General features: G+C 43.7%; 1 protein-coding gene across 1 annotated transcript in view; it reads right to left on the bottom strand.

Annotated features, from left to right (window-relative positions):
- Positions 1–5,873: 5,873 nt before the first annotated feature.
- TCERG1L (transcription elongation regulator 1 like) overlaps positions 5,874–21,270 on the bottom strand; it is a 58,007-nt gene continuing 42,610 nt past the window's right edge. Inside the window, exons 8-13 of the mRNA XM_027655299.1 lie at positions 21,079–21,233; positions 15,813–15,882; positions 13,240–13,375; positions 10,189–10,278; positions 8,217–8,335; positions 5,874–6,823 (exon numbers count right to left, since the gene is read on the bottom strand). Of these exons, the coding sequence (XP_027511100.1) occupies positions 6,667–6,823; positions 8,217–8,335; positions 10,189–10,278; positions 13,240–13,375; positions 15,813–15,882; positions 21,079–21,233 (727 nt within the window). The 3' untranslated portion in view covers positions 5,874–6,666. The remainder of the gene's footprint in view (positions 6,824–8,216; positions 8,336–10,188; positions 10,279–13,239; positions 13,376–15,812; positions 15,883–21,078; positions 21,234–21,270) is intronic.

Raw genomic sequence — 21,270 nt, 5'->3', positions numbered from 1 at the left:
AAATGTGAGACCAGCTCTGGGAGAATCCTGTCTCTGAGAATGAGTCAGGTTTGGGGTGGCTCTTTGTATCCAGGACAAGGATGGATAAACTGGAGCTGGGATGGAAACCCACCAATCCTCCTCCTGAACTCGTTTCAAATTTCTCTTTGCATTCTGCATAATTTGTGTCATAATTCCCAAGGTATAAAGTAAACAATCTCACAGCTTTTTTTGTTTTGCTTTTCCCCAGGATCTCCCCTGTGGCAAAACTTTTCTCCTGGCAGAGGACAAGTGTGGAATACTTAAAGAGAGCAGCAAAACTGAGCGGAAAATACTGCCTTTTCACTTCCCAACCTTCACTTTGGAGAACAACAAACACAGAACTCCCCATTTACAGTGCAGAGGACCCCCATGATGAGCATGGGGGGACACATCCTCCTGCTGTAAAGGACAATCCCTTTTTTATTGGCAATATTCCACACTGGACTGCCTTAGCTGCAGGCTCAGAGAGCCGTGTGAGCAAAAGGTACCTTTGGAAAGAGCTGGGGCCATGCTCCTGGATAAAGCATATCCTCAGAAAATTCCTTTTTCAATGCATGGCTTTGGTGTCCCACTGGGAGACCTGGAAAATCCACATGATCAAGAGGCTTCTGCAGGAGCTCACTTTTCCTTTTTCTTTTAGCATTTTCCTGCCCACAATTAAATGAATGTACTGCTGTAAAACAGATGCAGAAACAACACTGGGAGACTTTGAAATCCACCTGAAATGCCTTGGAGAAGATCCATAAGGAAAACATGAATCTCAGAATGGTTTGAGTCAGAACAGATCCTAAAAGCCCATCTCATTCCATCCCCTGCCACAGCAGGGATACCTTCCACTAACCCAGGTTGCTCCAAACCCCATCCAACCAGGCCCTGGACACTTCCAGGGATGGGGCAGCCACAGCTTCTCTGGGCAACCTGTGCCAGGGCCTCCCCACCCTCACAGCCAACAATTCCTTCTCCGTATCCCATCTAACCCTGCCCTCTGGCAGTGGGAAGCCATTCCTCCTTGTCCTGTCCCTCCAGGACCTTGCCCAAAGTCCCTCTCCAGCTCTTCTGGAGCCCCTTTAGTCACTGGAAAGGAGTCTGAAGTCTCCCTGGATCCTTCTCTTCTCCAGGTGAACACCCCCAGCTCTCCGAGCCTGGCTCCAGAGCAGAGGGACTTCAGCCCTTGGAGCATCTCACGGCCTACTCTGGACTTGCTCCATGTCCTTCTACTGTTGGGGTCCTGGTTCTGGACACAGGGGTCCAGATGGGATAAACAGAATAATTTACAGAACAAACCTGACCCATGCATTACATGGAAGCTATGAGTGCGATATTCCTGCTCATCATTTCCACATTGGAATTTGTAGTTTGCTTTGTTTTTTAAATGAAAAGTCAAAATAGATATTTTTTTTTAAATTGCCAAAAGCAAATCCTTTCATTTTTAAGCAGCTCAGGGCTCTGCTTTCCCCAAACCATCCCAGGGTAATAGAGCTTTTGGTGTAGCAATTCCAGGAGCTGACATGGAGCAAATTCTCCTTGTTCATGGTAGCTACAGAGACTCCAGTAAGATGGAGCAGTGGCAGAGGTTGGAAATGGTTTACCCATTTTCAACTAGTGAAAAGGCAAAGCTTCCATCAGTACTTCGACTATGCTTCTCTGCTCTCATCATCAGAGCAGAGAAACCATCAGTGCTGCTTTGCTGAGACTTTTCATTGCTCATTACAAGAGTCATTCATTTCTGACTCAACCAACACCCACCAGTAAATGGAATGCAAAGGAATTAACTTAATTTTAGGTCAGCAGCACTAAGGTGCTGCAGGCTCTCGGGTGAGAAGCCCAGCAGTGGCTGCAGGAGCAGCAGCCCCAGTGCCTGCACTCCAGATGTGTCCTCACCTACATGGAGTGGGGTGTTCCACAGCTGAGCCCATGGAATGTGCTCCATGTGAGCAGATCCCACTCCAAAGCCACCAGAGATCAGTGGAAAGGCTCAGGGGTGAATTCAAACCTGCTGAGCATCCACGTTACCTTGCAAAGGGAAGCACAGAGCAGCTCCCCAACACCTACAGCCATGAACCAGCACATCCTGGAGGTCTTGGGATAGGAATTATCCCAAGGGAAAAAAGTTACAGCATCCCTTTTAAGCAACTGCTTTGAGGCCAGAACAGCACATGGAGATTACCAGGGCTGAGAGTAATGTCTGCTTAGAATCACGGAATCACAGATACCTGAGGCTGGAAAAGTCCTCTGAGAATGAGCACAATCATTCCCAGCACTGCCAAGGCCACCACTGACCCATGTCCCCAAGTGCCACATCCACATGGCTTTTAAACCCCTCCAGGGACGGGACTCCACCACAAAACACCCAGACTTATTTCCTTTAACCATAGATAAGTTTTGGCACAGCTCCCTCCATGTCTTTGTCCCTGTTCCCCCACTCTGAGCTCTCCTCACTCTGAAATCGCCATCAGGTGCTGCAAGGAAGAGGATTTCCCCTGGTTTTGGAACATCACAGCTACTCTGGATATTTCTGAGAACACATGAGCAGCTTTTGTTTAAAAATAAAAACATACAGTGGTAATTCGTAAGATCTGTGTGGAAGATCCAGACAGATCAACCTCAAGTTTACTGGGTTTGAATTATTAAATCAATATTTTATTCTTTTAGGAGGAAAAACATCACATCTGAGGGAAAAATTATTTTTAATACAAACAAAACACAAGCCTTGAAAGTCTCAGCCTCCTGCGCTTAAAATCACAGCCTTCTCAGAAGGAGAAGGTCTTTATTAAAAATGCTCTTTAAAGTTAAATATATTCTTGTTTTTCAGTTTCTGTTCCAAACAGAAGCACTGCTGTCCTGTGATTCCGGGGAAAGGTTTTCTCTTCAAAGTAGAAAAAAGGGGAAATATATTAAAATGACATTTTGTTTCATTGGGTAAAGCCTGATCTAAGAATACCAGACTGGTTTGGTTGGAAGGGACCTTAAAGATCATCCAGTCCCACACCCTGCCATGGGCAGGGACACCTTCCACTAGACCAGGTTGCTCCAACCTGGCCCTGGACACTTCCAGGGATGGAACAGTGACAGCTGCTCTGGGAATTTTGTCTGGTTTCATTGGTTCAAAACCAAGGATGGCCAAAGCAGAATCGATTCCAACAGGTAAATGTGAAAAAATTAATTTAGAAAGGCTTGCACCAGTCCTTACAGCTCAGAAACTCCTACGTGCAGTAGAACTGGAGACTCCAATTCCACTGAAAAGCTGCCTGAGATCTGCATCTCAGGCAAGAACAAGAACTCCCAAGAATAGGATTTTTTTTTCTCTACAGATAAATAACAAGGTCAGAAGGAAGGGGAGGTGTTCAGAGAGCGTTCAGGGAATTGGCAAAGATTTTTTTGCCCTTTTTTTATCAGTACCTTTATTTTTACCAGTCAGTAACTCAAAAATAATCAACAGAAGACTTTGTGATATTTATATTGAAAATCATTCTGATTTAAATATTGGCAAATTATGTAGTTCTGTTAACAGGAAGAGAGAAAAGAGGATGGTTAGTGGTCTGCAGGGAAGATGAGAGGACAGGACCAGCTCTCTGACTGCAGTTTATAAAAACGAACAAAAAATATCCTTAATTTTTCTGCCCAAAGCTAAACCTGGCGGAAAACCCAGCTATGGCTGGATCAGGAATGAGTTGTGAGCTCCCCCCTCATGTCCAGTACAGGATGCCTGAGGAAAATAAAGTCCAATTTACAGCAAGTTTGACAAACTCTAAAGCATTTCTAGGGCTACACCAAGTGCCCTGTTTACCATTTTAGAGGAACTTCTCACAAACTGTTCAAAAGCAAATTACTCCAAGTCATCTCCAGATGCCCCTCTGTTGAAAGGGGTGAAACTCTGTTCCCTGTCCAAGAGGGACATTTCCAGTTGCTGTCCTGTTTTCCTTCCCAAAGGCTTTAAAAACAACAACCTCAAGACAAGGAGATGGAAGAAAACCATGAAAACCTCTGAAGATACAACAAGAGCAAACCTGCCAGGGGTGAATTCATCAGGAAAAGCAAGTGGAGAGACACCAATTCTGGGTATTTCCACCAGGGCTGGAGAAATACAATATATGGAGATTTCATTGGTGCTTGGAGGGATAAATCAAGTTGAATTGCTTACAGAAGCAAACCCAAAGCATCTCGTTGTGAATCCAGAAAAGTCAATTCCAAGTCTCCTGGGAACGTTGCCATCATTTGTTTTCATTGCTCTGACTTCTCTTCATTTAGGCTCGAGATTAGCTTTCCCAACAATGATCACAGCAATACAAAAACCTGCTCCCAGGGGAATGGGATGAAAGGAATATTTACCAAAGTAAACCCAGGCAAAGAAACCAAAATATGGAGAAGTTTAAAAAAAGCAGAGTCACAAAGTATTTATGAGAGAGAAACAAAATGGCTTTAACTGTTGCTGAACTACTAAACATTCACCCAAAAATCTGTAGCCTTGTTAGGAGGCCAAAAAGCAGAGAAAAAAACCCATCCAAAACTCATCCGAACCTCCCAACAACCATCCTTTGTGTATCTTCATATTTCCCACACTGTTCAGAATTTATTTACTGAGTATTTTGCACTTTCCTAAAGAAAAAAACTCAACATTTTCACCTTTGAATTTTCCTCCTATGTATCTTGTTTTCAGCCAAACATAATCCTGCTAAGGATGCAAACACACAAATTGCTCTTCAAACAGAGTTATTCAAACAAAGTGATTATTAGGATTTTATTGGCATGTGAAGCCAAAACACAAGCTCCAGCCTCTGGCAGCCCCTTCCACCTTAATTTAGTTTGAATTACAACATCCTTAATTTCTAGAGTCTTGTTCATGGGGAAGCCAAAAGCAGAGCTCCCTCTGGAAATGCACCCTATGCTCAGCTCCAGTTCATTCTCCTTCCCAAGGATCCAACCAACTATAAGTAAATCTGCTCTACGTGTCCTGGGAGGTTTTCAGGGCCATTGGTTGAACTGGAGACCGTCGGAACCACTAAATGCTCCAAACTTTTCCAACTCCAAAATTGAAAAAGAGCAGATATCCAAACCCCCCAAAGGCACTTACCTGGGTAGAAGAACATCCAGAAGATCCATCACAGATGGGAAATCATGGAGCAAGCAAAGGGAAACACAGAACAACTGGAGACTCCAACGGGAAGCGAGGAAATCAGGACCTGGACAAACATTTCTTCTCAATATCCCACCTAACCCTGCCCCCTGGCAGTGGGAAGCCATTCCCCCTTGTCCTGGCACTCTTTGAATTATTCAGAGTTCAATTTTCCAAGGCATTAGAAAATACCCTATATCTCCTTAATTATAAAAATATGTAGCACACACGTAAAGAATAAATCCTGTTAGTTGGAGAAAACATCACCCTCACTTCAAGCAAGCAAAAATCTATGGACTGGGTCAACTGAGAAGAAAGTGATGATCACAGAGAGAGTGCCTTTGAAGCAGCACAAAGGCAGAGATACCCTGATGTCCAGCAGGGCTGTGCTGGTTTAACCCAGCCATGAATCCTATCTGTGTAGCCAGAGTGACTCTTTTGCTCCCAATATCCTCAGAACTCTGATGGATCCCAGTGGAATTTGCACATGAATCATGAGGGGGCTCCTCCCACTCCTCCGGTTTTCCATCTCTACAGTGAAAACCACAAGATTTTACCCATTATTTCCGAGAAACACAGAATATCCTGAGTTGGAAGGGACCCACAAGGATCATCCAATCTAGTTTCTGGCCCCACACAGCCCCAACAATCCCACCAAACACTCCTTGAGCTCTGGCAAATAAACTATTCAAACAGTCCTGAAACTTAAACCCCTCTAAAAATTGGCTTAACATACTTATTAATTAAAAAAGTTAAATATTTATTTATACAAATATGATGAGAAAAATCTCATGCAGACTTTTCACAGACAGTAACAGAACCCAGACTGGGATGGCTTTACAAAACTTGGGTTTGGGGACGTTGAGGGAGAAGTGTCGCTCTCACCCACTTGGAGCACCGGTCACAGGGGGTGGGAAGTTCTGAGAGAGTTTTCCTATGGGACATATGCCAAGATTTTCACACTCTTCACCAATATTAACAATTAATATCTGATTACTACTACTCAGAGGACTGGACAGAGACATATGAGCAGCGGGGAATGGATTCCTGTGACCACCAGACATCCACACACTGGAATGCAGAAAGTTGCCAAAAGGTCGCTTGAGATAATTCCCCTAAATGATGAAAATACCTTGGGATGGTTATGGATGGCATCTGCTTCTGCTTAATTATAAACCTGCACTGGATTCATAATTTGTGTATATTACAAGTAATTTGCATAATTAAAACAATTAAGGGATTGACATATCATGGCAATTAGAAATGCATCAAACTCTGGATGTTGTACAAAAGAGAGCTTCAATATGAAACATTAATTCTTTGAGAACAAAATATCCTTTAGATTCCTGCAGAACAGCCTTCACAAATCCCAGAGATGGTCAAGAAACTCCATTTAGAGCAAGTTTTTCCCTGGGAAACCCACTCGCTGTCGTGCTGTTGAACATTGAACCCTGAACTCCTTCTCCTTCAAGTTCCTCCCCGCAGTCACAACCTCGGCTCACTCGTCTCTTTATTGCCAGTTTCAGGAGTTCTTATCTCATTTTCCGTAGCCTTATCCTGTTTTCTTTGTCCCTCTTTTTAAGAATAAGTATGAACTGATTGAAAAAGTGCTCCTGGTCCTTCTTCTTCTGGACGAGGCGGAACCTCTGGTCTCGGCCGTGTTTCTCTGCAAATTCCTTAAATGTTGTCCTGCGGGAAACAGAGACATTTTAGAGCTGGGACTTGGCCAAGCCACTCTCAGGCTCTTTGACCTGCATCTCAGTTGTTCACACAGACATCAGAAATGAGGAGTGTTCTGGGAATATCTGGCAGGAATATAATGGTGAAGGAAAGCAGGACAATGCCAGAACCACGGAACCTTTGGACACACAGACCTCCCTGCAATGGCTAAGGTCCACTTTTTATGGAAAAATAGGGTGATAGTTGGCACTATGGACATTGCTGAATCACTAACATGTCATTCACAAACCAGTGACAGGGGATTTTTTATTTCATACTGGATATTTTACATTACACTCTCCTAGCAGCATTTTCTCCCTTAATTTCCTTTCAGGCTGCACTCCCAACGTGATGTTTCCTTTTTATAGGAAAGATTTGTGTTTTATTTATCTCATTGTGTACCTAAATGAAACCAGAGACTATTGCAGGGAAACAAGTGTCCTTCCTGCTCTGTCAAAACCATTCACAGGCTAAATGTTCCCTGTCCTGTAGGCCAGGACAGTTTTTCCCTTGCAGGTTGGAAATATCATTGCTGGAACCAGCTTTTAAGCGCTACATTACCCCCAGAATATTCCCAGTTTTGTTGCAAAATCCTTCTTATAATAATAATAATAATTATTATTATCTCCATCCAGCCTCACGTGCTGTTTGTATCTACATGTCTTGGCATGTTGTGCTGTATAATTAAATACTTGCATATTTTAGTAGAGAAAACATTAATTTATTGCTTCCAACTATATATTTATAATATATAAACACTTATTTTCATATAATTTACAAATAAATAAGCACTGCCCTGAGCACTGCATTTGCTATACATTTGCTAGGTTTGGATCCATCACTTGAAAAACAATGTAAAAAACCAAATTACACATTGGGCACTTTATTTTTATATCTTGTTCCAACCCCCTGCCATGGGTAGGGACACTTTTCACTAATTTAATGACATGGCATTAACAGCAAATTTGTTAAATTATATTTCTCTTCCATCAAAAACCAAACCTAAATACAGTCTATGACTAGTTCCACCTGTATGTGTAATATAAATGAGATTTAACATTCAGGGACCGATTTTACGTGATTAATATGTATGTGTGTGTTCTACAATCAAAGCATATACATAAATATAAAATACACACGTTATGCAAAATATTACACATTCTGAATGAGAAGGAGAGAGAGGGAATGTTCCCTCTCCCAATAATTTAAGGAAATATGATAAAATATTAGGGAAGAAACATCAGCACAGCATTGGAAGAGCTTGTTATGAAGAGTTAAGCTCAGGGTTCCAGCACTCTGGGCTGATAAACTCAGCCTAAATGAGAAATCTCATCTCCCCAAGCCTTCCTAAGGCAATGCCCACCTTGGTGACAACTTGGATTCTTCAAGAAGCTTTTTGAACTCTTCTTTGGCCAACAACAGTTTGTTTTTCTTCTCTTTGTACTCCTCTCTGATCCGGGTCTTGACAAACTGCTCAAAGATCTTGCCAAGAAAGGGAAGAAGACACAGAGTTATTAGAGAAGCCTTTGTTGTGCTGCGGCCTGGCCCAAGAGCTGCCAAGCCCAGGGACTGCAGTTCTTATCTGCCTGAGGTTCCTGCAGCACTGACGGTGCATTCCCACAAAGGAAGGAGCTGGGAAAAGGCACAGTTTGGAGAGAGAACATCTCCATCCAAACATCAAATGCAACATAAATCAGAATCTCCCAACTCCAGTGCCTTGCTTGCATTTTCATGCCTCCAGCATTAGTTTTGTCCATTGTCCAACTGCCTGCAGGCCTTCAGTTTGAATCTTGCATCATTCCCAGCTGGTTGGAATTCCTGAAAATGTCTATATACCAAACAGCAATTCTGTATGTTAACTACTTTAATCCCATTTTTAATCCCCAAACCCTGGCTGGTTTCATGTTCTAAACACTGTAACACACTAAGCTGTTCAACAAAAGGAGCTGCTCCTCAGAATTCCCTGAGTTTTCCATAGTCAACATCTTTCTCACCACAAATGACACACATTAAACATGAAATCCATGATACCACCACAAGCTCCCTCCCCAGCATGAGGATGCTCAGGTGCAAATCTACATCCCAGGAAAGCTGAAGTAACCAAACTACAGGTGGGATTTAGGAGGAATGTGGAAAAGGGAAGGAGTAGCACTAGAAAAGTAAACATTAAAAGATGGCTATGAAAGAATTACTAAAAAGAACCTCAAGGAAATCTAAACGCAATTGAGTAAGTTCAGTAAAGATGGAAAAAATAGAACTAACAGGTAACACTGGTTTTGCTTTCCTTTCCTTTCCTTCCTTCCTTCATCCCTTTACCTCCTCTCTCCCTTATTCTATCCTTCCCTCCCTCCTCCCTTTCATTTTGAGCCACTTTTCCCCTCTCACTGAATTTCCATCATCCTCAAAGCCTGCAACAGTTGCTCTAGAGGCCACAGTCACCAAGGCAGTAAATGAAGATGGATGTGCCCAGTCCCTCAGTAAATATCTACAGGAAGCTCTCTGGAGAACCAGGGGACAATATGGAATAGGAATAAGTCCATTTTTCCATCGTGTTCATTTAAAAAATGGACAATTCCATATTCCAAATTCTTCCTTTTCCAGGATGATAAAAGACTTCTAAGGAAGAGGAATAACTACAGGACAGAAGTCCTCACCTTCTCTGCAACATCCTTGCATCTCTCCTAAATTTTTTAGACTAACCTGCAGACTTTTGGATCCCCTGTGATAAATAACACCCACACTATCAAGGAAGCTAAACATCCACGTCCCTTTGCATCACCAGGAAAACCCAACCCTTCATACAGGCACCAGCACAACACAGGGCTGTGCCCAGTTATTGTCAAATCCAGCAGTAAATCCTGCCAAACTCCTAGAAAATGTACTAAAAAATAAAAATGAAGCAGTCTCTCTTCAATATTTAAATAATTCAAGGTAGGAACGTTGCCTTATGGCCATTTCCTTCTTTCCAGCCCAGTTTCCCAGGCTCAGGAGTTGTTCCTACAACCCAAGAGACCAGAGCTTGCCTTGTGTTCAAACCTCCCTGTACCACTTCCTTCTGCAAGGAGACAACACTTTAAAACATGGAATATCCTAAGTTGGAAGGGACCTACAAGGACCATCCAGTCCAACTCTAGGCCCTGTGCAGGACACCCCAACAATCGCAATCTATGCCTGAGGAGCATCATATCCCAGCAAGCTGAGCCTAAACCAGGAGTTTCCACAAAGAAATATTAATTTTATGCAATTTTTACCCTCCCAAGGTAATTCCTCTGGTATTCCAGTTAATTTGGGTGATGTTTGAGGCCAATCAGGAGTCAAGCCAGGGAAACACTCACCTGTTTCCGCTCCTCTGAGTTCAGCAGGAGGTACCGGGGGTCAAACACTATTTTGTGTAATTCCTTCTCCCATGTAGAAAATGCTGAAACCTGCAAAGCACACCAAGAGTTGCACTAAGGAATTTTAATAGGATGTGGAAGAAGCAAATGTTCCAAGGTAAAGCCAAAGAGGAGCTAATGAGCCCTCGGGAGGACATGTCAGAGCAGCTGGAAGGGGAATTTTAATGATTTTGCAATGCTCTGGTCACCCCCACACCATTGATTTTCTGTAGGATATCTCAATGAGGAGCTGGGAGATGCTCCTTCCACATTTTTGGTGGAAAGAATCTGTAGCAGAAAGGAAAATTCCATTTTATGATCCTGATTGAGCAACAGAAAAATCAATTCCATTGAAGGAATTATCTCAGCTTTAACTCCAAAGCTGAAATTATGACCCAACTGAGGCACAGACTGAGGAACCACCAATGAACATCTTCAAAGCACCACATCCCTGCAGCTACAGGAGATGAGGAGATCATATCCCACAGAGGTTCTTCCATCTTCACAAAGTCATGGAATCATGGAATGGTTTGGGTTGGAAGGGCCTTAAAGCTCACCCAGTTCCACCCACTGCCATGGGCAGGGACATCTTCCACTATTTCAGGACCTTGGGTATTATTTACTACACTGGGAATTACTACATCACTGGGAATTACTTGCTACAGAACAATCTGGAGGAACATAAAATATTCTAATCACTCCATCTAATTACAAAGCAGAGTAAACTCTTTTAACAAAATTAAGTATGTGAAGTATAATTAAATAGAGTAATTAACACTCGAACAGGAAAGGTTTGATGAAGCAAAATGGGTTTAAACGGACTTATTTTCCTCTTAAGAGTGGTCAGAGATTGGAATATTCAAAGTTCAAGCTCCTTTTAGGGATTCAAGGCCATCTCCTCCCAACATCTCCTTTCCTGAGGTCCCCTCCCTGTGGCCACCATACCCTGAGATTTGGGAGTCCCCCCTTCAAAAGGCTCAGCAGCAGAAATCCCCTTTTCAGGGTGTCTTTCATACTCTCTTGGACATTGGCTTTGTTCCCAGCACAAAACCCATTTCAAACTGAAAGCCAGTTAAACTCAGACTTTGAGATGGGAAGGTGGGGTTTAGGACAACCCAACCGCCGCTTTCTCCCCAGTACTAGGAAGGTAAAATCTTGAGGAAAAAATACCGTGTGGAATCCCTTTGAAAAGCCTTGTTTTGCTGCCAGAATCCCAGTAAGGAGAAGGCTTTCCTAGGAATGCTGTAGAACATAAATATTTTGAGGCTGGGGCTGGGAGGGAGTCAGAAAGAAGCTTAAATTTTCTCAGGATTTTGTGTAAACTTTTAAACTTCCAAGAGTGTATCAGAGATTACATTTTTTACACAGAAAAACTTGCCCCAGACTTCAGAATAAATAGCGCCTTTGTCTTGGAACAGCACCAAAAATTCCGTCTATTTTTGAAATGTTACAATAAATATTCTTCTGTTGACATAATTTATGTAGGAAGATGCAGAACTACCCTGGCAAACTCCATCTGGTTCAGCTCTTTGTAATGCTATCAAGTAATTCCTTGAGAAACAACAACATGAGGAGAAAATGGCAGGAGATGGTCATTAAATAATCAGATTAAAGCAGCACTAATGCCCTCCCTGTGTCTCAAGTGATGCCAAACAGCTGGTGCTGACCCAGGTCTCATCTGGACATTTAAAAATCGCTCAGGGCAAAAGCCAAATCCCCCCTTATCTCCACATTTTTAAATCATAGCAAAGCAAAACAGTAAAATTCCCAAATTTCTTAGTTTTATGAGCAAATCTGACTCTTACACAGAAACACTTGAGGATCCTATACCTTAGAACATCCCTAATACTTCCAAATACTGACTTATTAACCCCCAGCTTAAACTGTGCCAACAGAAGTCTCGACCAGGGTTCATTTATGGCCCTTCTGCATTTTTATGCATAAATAACAAAATGCATTAATAAAGCAGGGCTGGCGTGGAGATAATTTACTGCTGAGCTGCTGAAGCTCTAATTATGCACCTTTAAAGCTGCTGATTACCAGGGATAAATTTTATAGGCTTTACTGCCTAACAACAGACACCTTGGGTTTTATTTTGTTACAGAAATGACATTATCTTTATAGAACACATATTGAGTTATCTTTAGAGAACACAGATTGCAGAGTGTTAGAGGGAGGGAGAAAAACTGTACACACTGCTCATTATAAACCTTCCTTGTCCCTGTTCATCCCTGAGCATCCCATGTTCCTGCAGCTCAGCCTCAGCTGGAACATCTCCAGAACACCCTTTTCTAGGGATCTGGATAAGCATTAATGGCTTTATACTGCCAGAGGGCAGGGTTAGATAGGATACGGAGAAGGAATTCTGGGTTGAGAGGGTGGTGAGGCCCTGGCACAGGTTACCCAGAGAAGCTGTGGCTGCCCCACCCCTGGAAGTGTCCAAGGCCAGGTTGGACAGGGCTTGGAAAAATCTGGGATAGTAGAAGGTGTCCCTGCTCATGGCAGGCGTGGGACTGTATGTTCCCTTCCCACCCAAACCAGTCTGTATTCCATGATTCTATCATTTTGGATGGGCAGTAAGTGAACTTGGCTTCAGTCTGCTGGAATCACTGGAATTTGTGGTGATGAACACTAAAAAAAGCAAAGCCCTTTCCAGGACAAGCCTTCCAGGTGATGTACAAGACACATCATTTGCTCTTTGGGATGGTGCATGGCCACAGTCCCCATGATCTGCTGAGCCACTGCTCTGTGCTGGAAGAGCTGCTGCTCCTGGTTATCTGTGGGTCTGTCTCCAGGAATTTCTTTGGGAAGGGCTTCAGTTCTGCATGGCAGTGTTTGGCAGTGGGAGAAAAGGCACAGAAAGTGTCCCAAACCAACATGGTCATGGACAGAAACTCCCTCTCACCAATTCTCCACTCGGCTGCTGAACCATAGTCATGAAATGACTCCTACATCACCGTGGCTGATGCCCTGGTTGAGAGATGGGATGTCAGGAATGGAGCAGTTCCTTACCCCCCTCTCCAGCAGCATGTCTCGGAAGTGGGTGATTCGCTCCTCCAGGGGAGGGGTGATCTGGGGGGCAGATGTCTCCTCATTCCTCTCCTCCACTCCAGCCCTCTCCAGGCCAGCAGCTTGGGAATCTTCTGTTCTTTAACAAGGTAAGACAGAAAAGAGTTCAGCAATTGTGAGCCTGGGAGGGGATTTTAATCCTTCCCAAGACATCCTTGAGGATCCGGGAGCCACCGGGAGCGGACGCTGATGGATGAGAAGTTCCCCCAGCCTGCAGCTGGTTATTAAACCCTGGGCTTTGGGGGACCTGTGAGGGACCTCTGGCAGCTCCTTATGAGGAAGGATGGTCCATCAGGGACATCAGAGGGACTCAGCAGCCAAACATTACACGATAATTCCAGCTACAGCAAAGTGACAGCTTTAAATAAACTTTGTCAAGGAGTACGGACTTTGAAGGACCAAAAAGACTCATCTTGGTTTATTCTTTTTCCCCCTCTATTTTTGTGGCCTGGAACTTGACAGTTAATGCTCATCTTTATTTTATGTTCCTGTGCACCCCAGGAGCTCATTCCTAAGGGAAGTAATTCAGGAACACCACAAGTTCACAAACCCTGCCAGAGGGTCTGTGTTTATTCTGGCAGCCTTTTCCAAGATTGCATCTAATTGGAATAAATAGGTGTTCCTGAGAAATCACATCCCACATTGTCTGAGTGCCTTTGCCCACAATATCCCTGGACAAAGCAGGTGGGCAGCACCATGGGGCTCTCTGCCGGGAGGGACAGTTCATCATGGAATCACAGAAGCATTACAGTTGGAAAAGACCTCCAGGACCTTCAAGTTTAAACCGTAAAGTCACAGCACCCTGAGAGTGATGGTCCCGCAGGTGCAGCCCAACATAACCAGTGTCATGATTGGAGCTGAGCTGTTTCACACAGGATAAATATCCCCTCCTGGAGCATCCAGCCCTGGGATCCCCAAAGGACCCCCAAGGATGTGGAGCTGCTGGAGCAAGTCTAGAGGAGACCACAGAGATGCTCCAAGGGCTGGAGCCCCTCTGCTCTGGAGCCAGGCTGGGAGAGCTGGGGGTGTTCACCTGGAGAACAGAAGGCTCCAAGGAGACCTTCAAGCCCCTTCCAGTGCATAAAGGGGCTCCAGGAGAGCTGGAGAGGGACTTGGGACAAGGGATGGAGGGGCAGGACAAGGGGGAATGGCTTCCCACTGCCAGAGGGCAGGGTTAGATGGGATATGGAGAAGGAATTCTTGGCTGTGGGGGTGGGGAGGCCCTGGCACAGGTTGCCCAGAGAAGCTGTGGCTGCCCCATCTCTGGAAGTGTCTTAGGCCAGGCTGGACAGGGCTTGGAGCAACCTGGGCTAGTGGAAGGTGTCCCTGCCCAGGGCAGGGAGTGGGACTGGATGAGCTTTAAGGTCCCTTCCAACCCAAACAGTTCTATGACTCTATGATTAAGTTCAGCACAAATTCAGGCTCTTTCTGGAAAGACCAGGAATCCTTAAATGATCACAAGGTTCAAGTGAGGGTAATTCAAGGAAGGTGATTTGATTTTTAGCCTCCTACTAAACATGACTGCATTTTCTATTGATGCAACTTTCACCACTACGGGATATTACTTAGTTTGAAATTTCAACAAGAGAGCAATTTGGTTTACTTCCAATCAGAGGAATTTGATCATTGTGTAACTTGAGCTCTGGCCCATTATCCTTCTGCAAACAATTACATTCCACTTGACATTCATCCCAAAATGGTGCAGCATCACCAGTGAGCTGAGAGGGACCACACTGGTGCCCTTCACAGAACGACAACGAGTGTGGCATCAAAATAGCAAATTTCATTTGGTGACATCACCCATGAAAGGCCCAATCCAATTTCTACTACACACAAAGAGCTTTGTCCAGCCAAAACTGAGGGAAGTACATCCCATTGCTCCCCCAGCCAAACACCAGGAAGGCTCCTCTGTCCTTCAGCCGTTACACATACGAAAATGATGCTGTGAATCACACTGATTTTTTTTCTCATGCCAAAAAAAGACAATAAAAAAATTTAATTTAGCAAATATACAACAATCTGCACATCAAACTCCATGACTGCCTGCTCAGAAGGACACAGGCCATGGATCTTGGAAGCCTGAATGTCTCAAAATTGCTTCTTCAATTGTTATTTCATGAGAATTTGAAGCACAAATGGTAATAAAGGTCAATAACAGCAACACCGCAGGCTACTTCTGAGCCTGGAAACCTAAGACCAGGGGAAAAAACTCTGCTTCACTTCAGTAGAGACAAAGATTTTATTCAATGTCTTTGAAATAACTTGAAATATCCTTGCAGTCTTTTGTTTAACCATTTTAAAGGAAAAGCTACTCAGACAAAAATGGATGGTGTCCATGGGAAACAGAGATTACAGAGAGACCTAGAGTCTGATGAGGACTGGATACCCACAAAATGACTCCTATAATTTAGTGGTGCAGTTATCTACACAGAAAAACCTGTGTTTTCTTTGCCCTCCTTCATACCAAACATTCCCTTCCCATCATTACATACAGACAAGCAAACTTTAGAACTTACTTATTTCTCTTAGTTTTGATGTTGAGATCATCATTTTCATCCCCTGGGCAAGAACTAACACACTTGTCTGCTAAAAATAGAGAAATCATTATTAGACTGGAACCAGAGAAATGGGAATACAAATTCCTCCAATTGAGCTTTCACTCCTTGTCTTTGCTGCTCAGAGCGTTTAAAAATATACTACATATTTTATCAGATCCCCAGAATTGCTTCAACCAAAGGAAAGGGACAGCAATAAACTGACCATTTTCATTCATTCAGCAAAATCACTCATTTTTCATTCATGACATTATTGGTTTCAATCTTGTTATTGTTTCACCTGATCCTCCCTCCTCCCTTCCCTTAAAAATGCAACTGCAAAGACATTCCTGCAAAATGATTTCCCTGCTGGCAGCCTGAGGGATTCACTAGAGGGAACTCCCCCCTTAGCCCATTTTTCTTTCAAATATGAGCAAATACACCCCTGTTTTCCCAGGAATACAAGCACCAGTGTGGCAAGGCTGTGGAGATACCAACAACCTCCACACTCCTGATGTTGGGAATAACTCCCAAGGCAACATCACTCCCCTGGACTGACCTGGACACTCGTCCTTGAAGGACCCAGAGGTTGGATTTTCAGTCATAAAACACGTTTACTTCTGAAATATTTTCTTTTCATCCAAATAAGCTGCAGTTTTCATCCAAATTCCAGGAGACAGAACACCAGGAGCCACAACCACCCAGTGCATGGTTTGTGCTGTGACTCTTTCATCCCAAACACATTGGTTGAGAAATACAAATATCAAACTGCAAGGGGTTCCCTTGGGAATATCAGAACCACCAAATTCAGCCCTTTTGGATTAGCCTGGTAATGAACTTGTCTTGCTCTTTAGGAAACTATGAAAAAATAAATTAAAGGCAAATATAAAATCGAACTGAGGTTATGGAGAGAAAAGGTTTGAATAAATGAAATGGTAAAACCTGAGCTCACTGAAACCAACAGAACTCCAAGACTTCTTCTGGAAAATGGCCCCAGTCTTTGTACCAGTGAAGGGAACAGAAATTTGGTCATTTATTTCTAGTTTCAGTTTAAGAATCTTGCTCTTAGCTCCCTTTGGTTCCCTATTTGAAGGAAATTAAATGTTTATTTGTGTTCTTTCAGCAAATGTTACTTTCTATTTAAATTCAGTGCTCAAAGGAACAATAAAAAGCAAAGAGCAGCTGTGACTTTGCGGCAGGGAGAGATCAGGAGCAGGGACCCCATGATGAGGAAAAACATGGTAGGTGCAAAAGGACACTCTACTTAAAATCCTAAAGGATAATAAGGAGAAAGGGATGGAATTCCAAAATAAGGAGAGATTGATCTCAACACTCCTGACAATAAATTAGCACTATGACAACATAAATAAATGGAATAATGTTTTAAATAAACATAAAATTATTAAGTCATAAATTACCCCTTCTCAGTAAATTCTTCCTTGAGAGAAGAATTAAAACCCACTTAAGAATACGAAGAAATAGGAAAACCAACCTGTGATCTCAGAATGTGGAATGTAACCACATTCCAGAGATATTATAGAGCTATTTATCAGGAGTTGGACAACCTGCAAAGGCAGTAGTAGTGTTAATTTAACTCTGAGGGTAAGAATATGAAATGAGACTATTTGTTGGTGCTTTCCAGGAGAGTTGGGTGACTGGGCAAGCACAATTCTGTTCCTACCAAATTTAGGGACATGAGTCAGTGATGGCCTTGGCAGTGCTGGGGGAATGGTTGGACTCACTGGTCTCAGAGGGCTTTTCCAACCTCAGTAATTCTGTGATTGCATGAAAGAAAAGGAAAATCCTCCCCCCTGCACTTGGCACCTGCCACGGGAGCCCTTCCAGAGGTGGCTCAAGGACAGATGTTGTGGGAAGGTCAAACACTCTGAACCCTCATGGGATGTTCTTTTAGTAAAACAAGTGGGGAGAGTCCAACCAAGGCAGCAGAGCCTTTCACATTCCATATTTCCACAGGACAAGAGAAACCCTCTGGTGATGATAAATTATGTGAATTTCTCCAGCTACTTCAAGAAGAACTCAAGTTTTAAATCATTTTATGACAAAATCTCTCACAGCTCTCTTAAAAGGAGGTATCATCTTAAAGTTTTACCATGAAAAATCTGTGAACCGGGTAATAAAACCCAATCTTAGCTACCACAGAGCCTTCAGGTAAAGGAACTCTGACACAAAACATCCCAGCTTCAGAGTTTGCTTCCGTCTGACCCTTCCTATCACACCTCAGGTTCCCCCAGAGAGCAAGGACAGACCAAACCCTTTTCACTTTGCCACATGACTGACTGCCAGGGGCACAGCGCTGTGGGTAAATGGGACACAATTCCAGCCAGTGTATCACTGATACCTCAGTGCAATGGAAAACTCAGGAAAACATGACAAATGGTGTCTGTGCTCTCACTCAGAAATCCACTGAATCACATCACGCCCCTGGACCTCTGTGAGTTACAAACCCACTGCGCAGGGAAGAGGCAACCAGACACAAAATGCAGTAACTGATGTAAAGCTTCAAGGAAGAACATCTCTTGACAGGGATCTTTCCATGGAATCACAAAGCAGAGCACTGCCTCAGTCTGTTGGTATATTGAGCTTAGTGCTGATTAATTAAATCACTCAGCTAATCCCAGCCTTGTCAGGAATTCTGGTTCATTTTCCAGCACAAAGAGGAAACAGCATTTACAAGGTCCTTGTCGATCCATTGCTCCCATGCAAAGCTCTGATTTGCAGTTTTGGAGTTGTCTGTCAGCCCAGGAGTTCCCCTGTGATAGGGACAGGCTTCAGATTTTTGTCTGAATGTGAAAGGGTCCAAAATATTTGTGGGAATTGAGTAAATGGAACCATCACTGGTGGATTCTACCAACTATATGCAAGGCCAGGTTGGACAGGGTTTGGAGAAACCTGATCTAGTGGAAGGTGTCCCTGCCCGTGGCAGGGGGTGGGACTGGATGAGCGTTAAGGTGTCTTCCAACCCAGGCCATCCTGTGATTCCATGATTCTATAATGTCCATTTTCTTCCAATTAGCTGAAAACGCTTCCTCAGCCTGAACATCCAGACAAATCATAGGAGGAGTTAAGGAAGAGGAGGAGATAAAAACAGGTCCATTTGCTCTGGGGCATGGGAGGAGCTGCCCCTCCTCTCCAATCCCATGGGATGGCCTGATGGGCACCATTAGTGAAGAGCCACATCCCTCAATCTCCTGAGAACAAACACTTGGGGGAGGTGGAATAATTGATAAATGAGTAATTTTTCATTTATGCCCAAATTACAAATGCACTTGAGCTTTCAGCAGAGATAACCCAGAGCACTCCATGAACAACTTCACTTGACAACTTGTTTTCCATGCCTTTGATTTGAAGATTCTCATTAAAGCTCAGCAGCAGCCACTCAGCTCAATAAATTTGGGAACCATTGTTGGGAACACACAGCTCATTTGTGTTATTTACTTACTCCAGATTACAAACTAAGAGAAGTGGGAACAAATAATCCCTTTCACCTCAGCATCCAATATATACTAATTATAACCTGCCTTGCTCAAACACCAAGTAAGGCCCAATTATATCAAGGAATATTAGGACAATTAGCAACAATGAAAGTCATGGCCATTAAAAAAATGGTGCATGAGTCAAGTCTTCGTGGGACATAGAGATAATAAATAAAAAGGATGGAACACACAGCAGAAAACAGAGTTTTGAGGTGGGATGTACCAACCATGACTTCAGACCCTCCTGTTAATTAATTACAGAACATGAATGATGATATAGACCACGAACAATGACCTCAGTTTTTCTCTGGTCATCATTCCCCTTTGTCAGGAATTAACTGAGCTGTAATAAAAAGCATATGCTATCTTTTTCTCCTGAAGAACGAATTTTAGCTGTAATTCCAAAGAGTAACTGCTGAAGTTCTTCAAGTCATACACAAAACGTACATAAATATATATACAGGCATCTGCGGATTGAAATTGATATTGAAAAATGTAATTACAGCCTTTTTTGATAAGGACACGCCAACAGCAAACAGCCTCTGTGGCTGTTTTCCTGCTCATACTGCTGACACAAATCCTGGTTATCACTCCTTTTTATCCCCTGCAGACACAGGGGTTAACTGGGACCTGTGCCTCTGGTTCAAAGCCAACACCCAGCCCCGCTAGGCTGAGGGGACGAGGCAGGTCCCCTTATCAGACTGGCAGTGCCATCCACCTTTATAAAAACTACACTTAAAAACAATAACTAAAGTCTCACTTTTCCCCCCTCCATCTTTCTAGACCTCACCACTAAAGAACAAGCAGCAACTGAAGGATAATGACTATTTTTTCTCCACGAAAAACAGAACATTCAGGAATTCCAAGCAGCTAATCACGACCAAGAGCATTTCCAGTGACTGCCATGACTCAGTGCCTCGCCCGTAAGGGCAGGTCTTATGGACCCTGCTCCCAGCAAAGCCAACATGAAGCCTCAGTACATAAAAGGAGCACTGCCACAGGAAGGAACTGCTCCCAGGAACAGGGAGTCCATTAAACTGGTGAAACATAATCTTTGGAGAGAAATGTGGTGGAACAAGCTATAGAGCCACTATAGAAACAGCAAGTAGAGGCTGGCACACTGGGCTGCTCCTGGACTGGCACCAGTATGACAACACCTGGACTGAGCAAATAAGGTATGGAGAGCAGAAAAGAAGCTGGAGCATGGGATGGGGAAGTCCAGATGGGAAAACCCTCCCTTCAGGAATCCAGGTTGATCAGAAGGTGCCTGGCAGAGCCATGGTTAGATGGAAGCACCCACCTTTCCACCAAACCTTTTAGCACTCAGAGATTTACTCCTGGGATTTTCCCCCCTCTACAACTCAGTTGGATAATCATTAGCTCTGGAGTATCTGCCTTGTACAGCAGCTGAGTGATGTGTTGGTAATGCTCTCCTAATGTACATCTTGGAACTCAGGACAATAAAACATACAGACAGAGTCTTCTGAGATATATTTTATACCTCAAAGATTCATCTCATGTAAGGAGCCACCTGCTCCTTCCCTGCCAGTAACGAGAACACCCAGTCCCCAGCTCAGCATTCCAGTGAAAACAAGGATTCTGCAACAAACAGCAATTTTCCTGCAATACTTCACGTGGAATCTCCAAAGGAAACTCGCTCTAACTATGGCTACCAAACCTCCACCAAGCACGTTCAGCGCCCAGGCTTCCCTGGACATTGGAGTTTAGAGGCCAATAATCCCGGAATGAATTACCTGGAGCAGCCTCCAGCTTGCGCTTGTGCGGGGGGTCCTCGAGCAGCCGGTTGATGTCCCCGCGGTGCCGCAGGTCCAGTGGCTTCTCCCACACCGAGAGCTGCATGGAGGGGTTGAAGAAGAACACCCTGTCATCTCCAGTCCACACCACACACCTGTGCCAGGAGACAAACCGGGTTTAGACCAGGTCAG

Source organism: Corapipo altera, unplaced genomic scaffold, assembly GCF_003945725.1.
Source record: "Corapipo altera isolate COAL_440 unplaced genomic scaffold, ASM394572v1 180, whole genome shotgun sequence".
Taxonomy (NCBI): domain Eukaryota; kingdom Metazoa; phylum Chordata; class Aves; order Passeriformes; family Pipridae; genus Corapipo; species Corapipo altera.
This window is presented reverse-complemented; position numbering and strand designations above follow the sequence as displayed.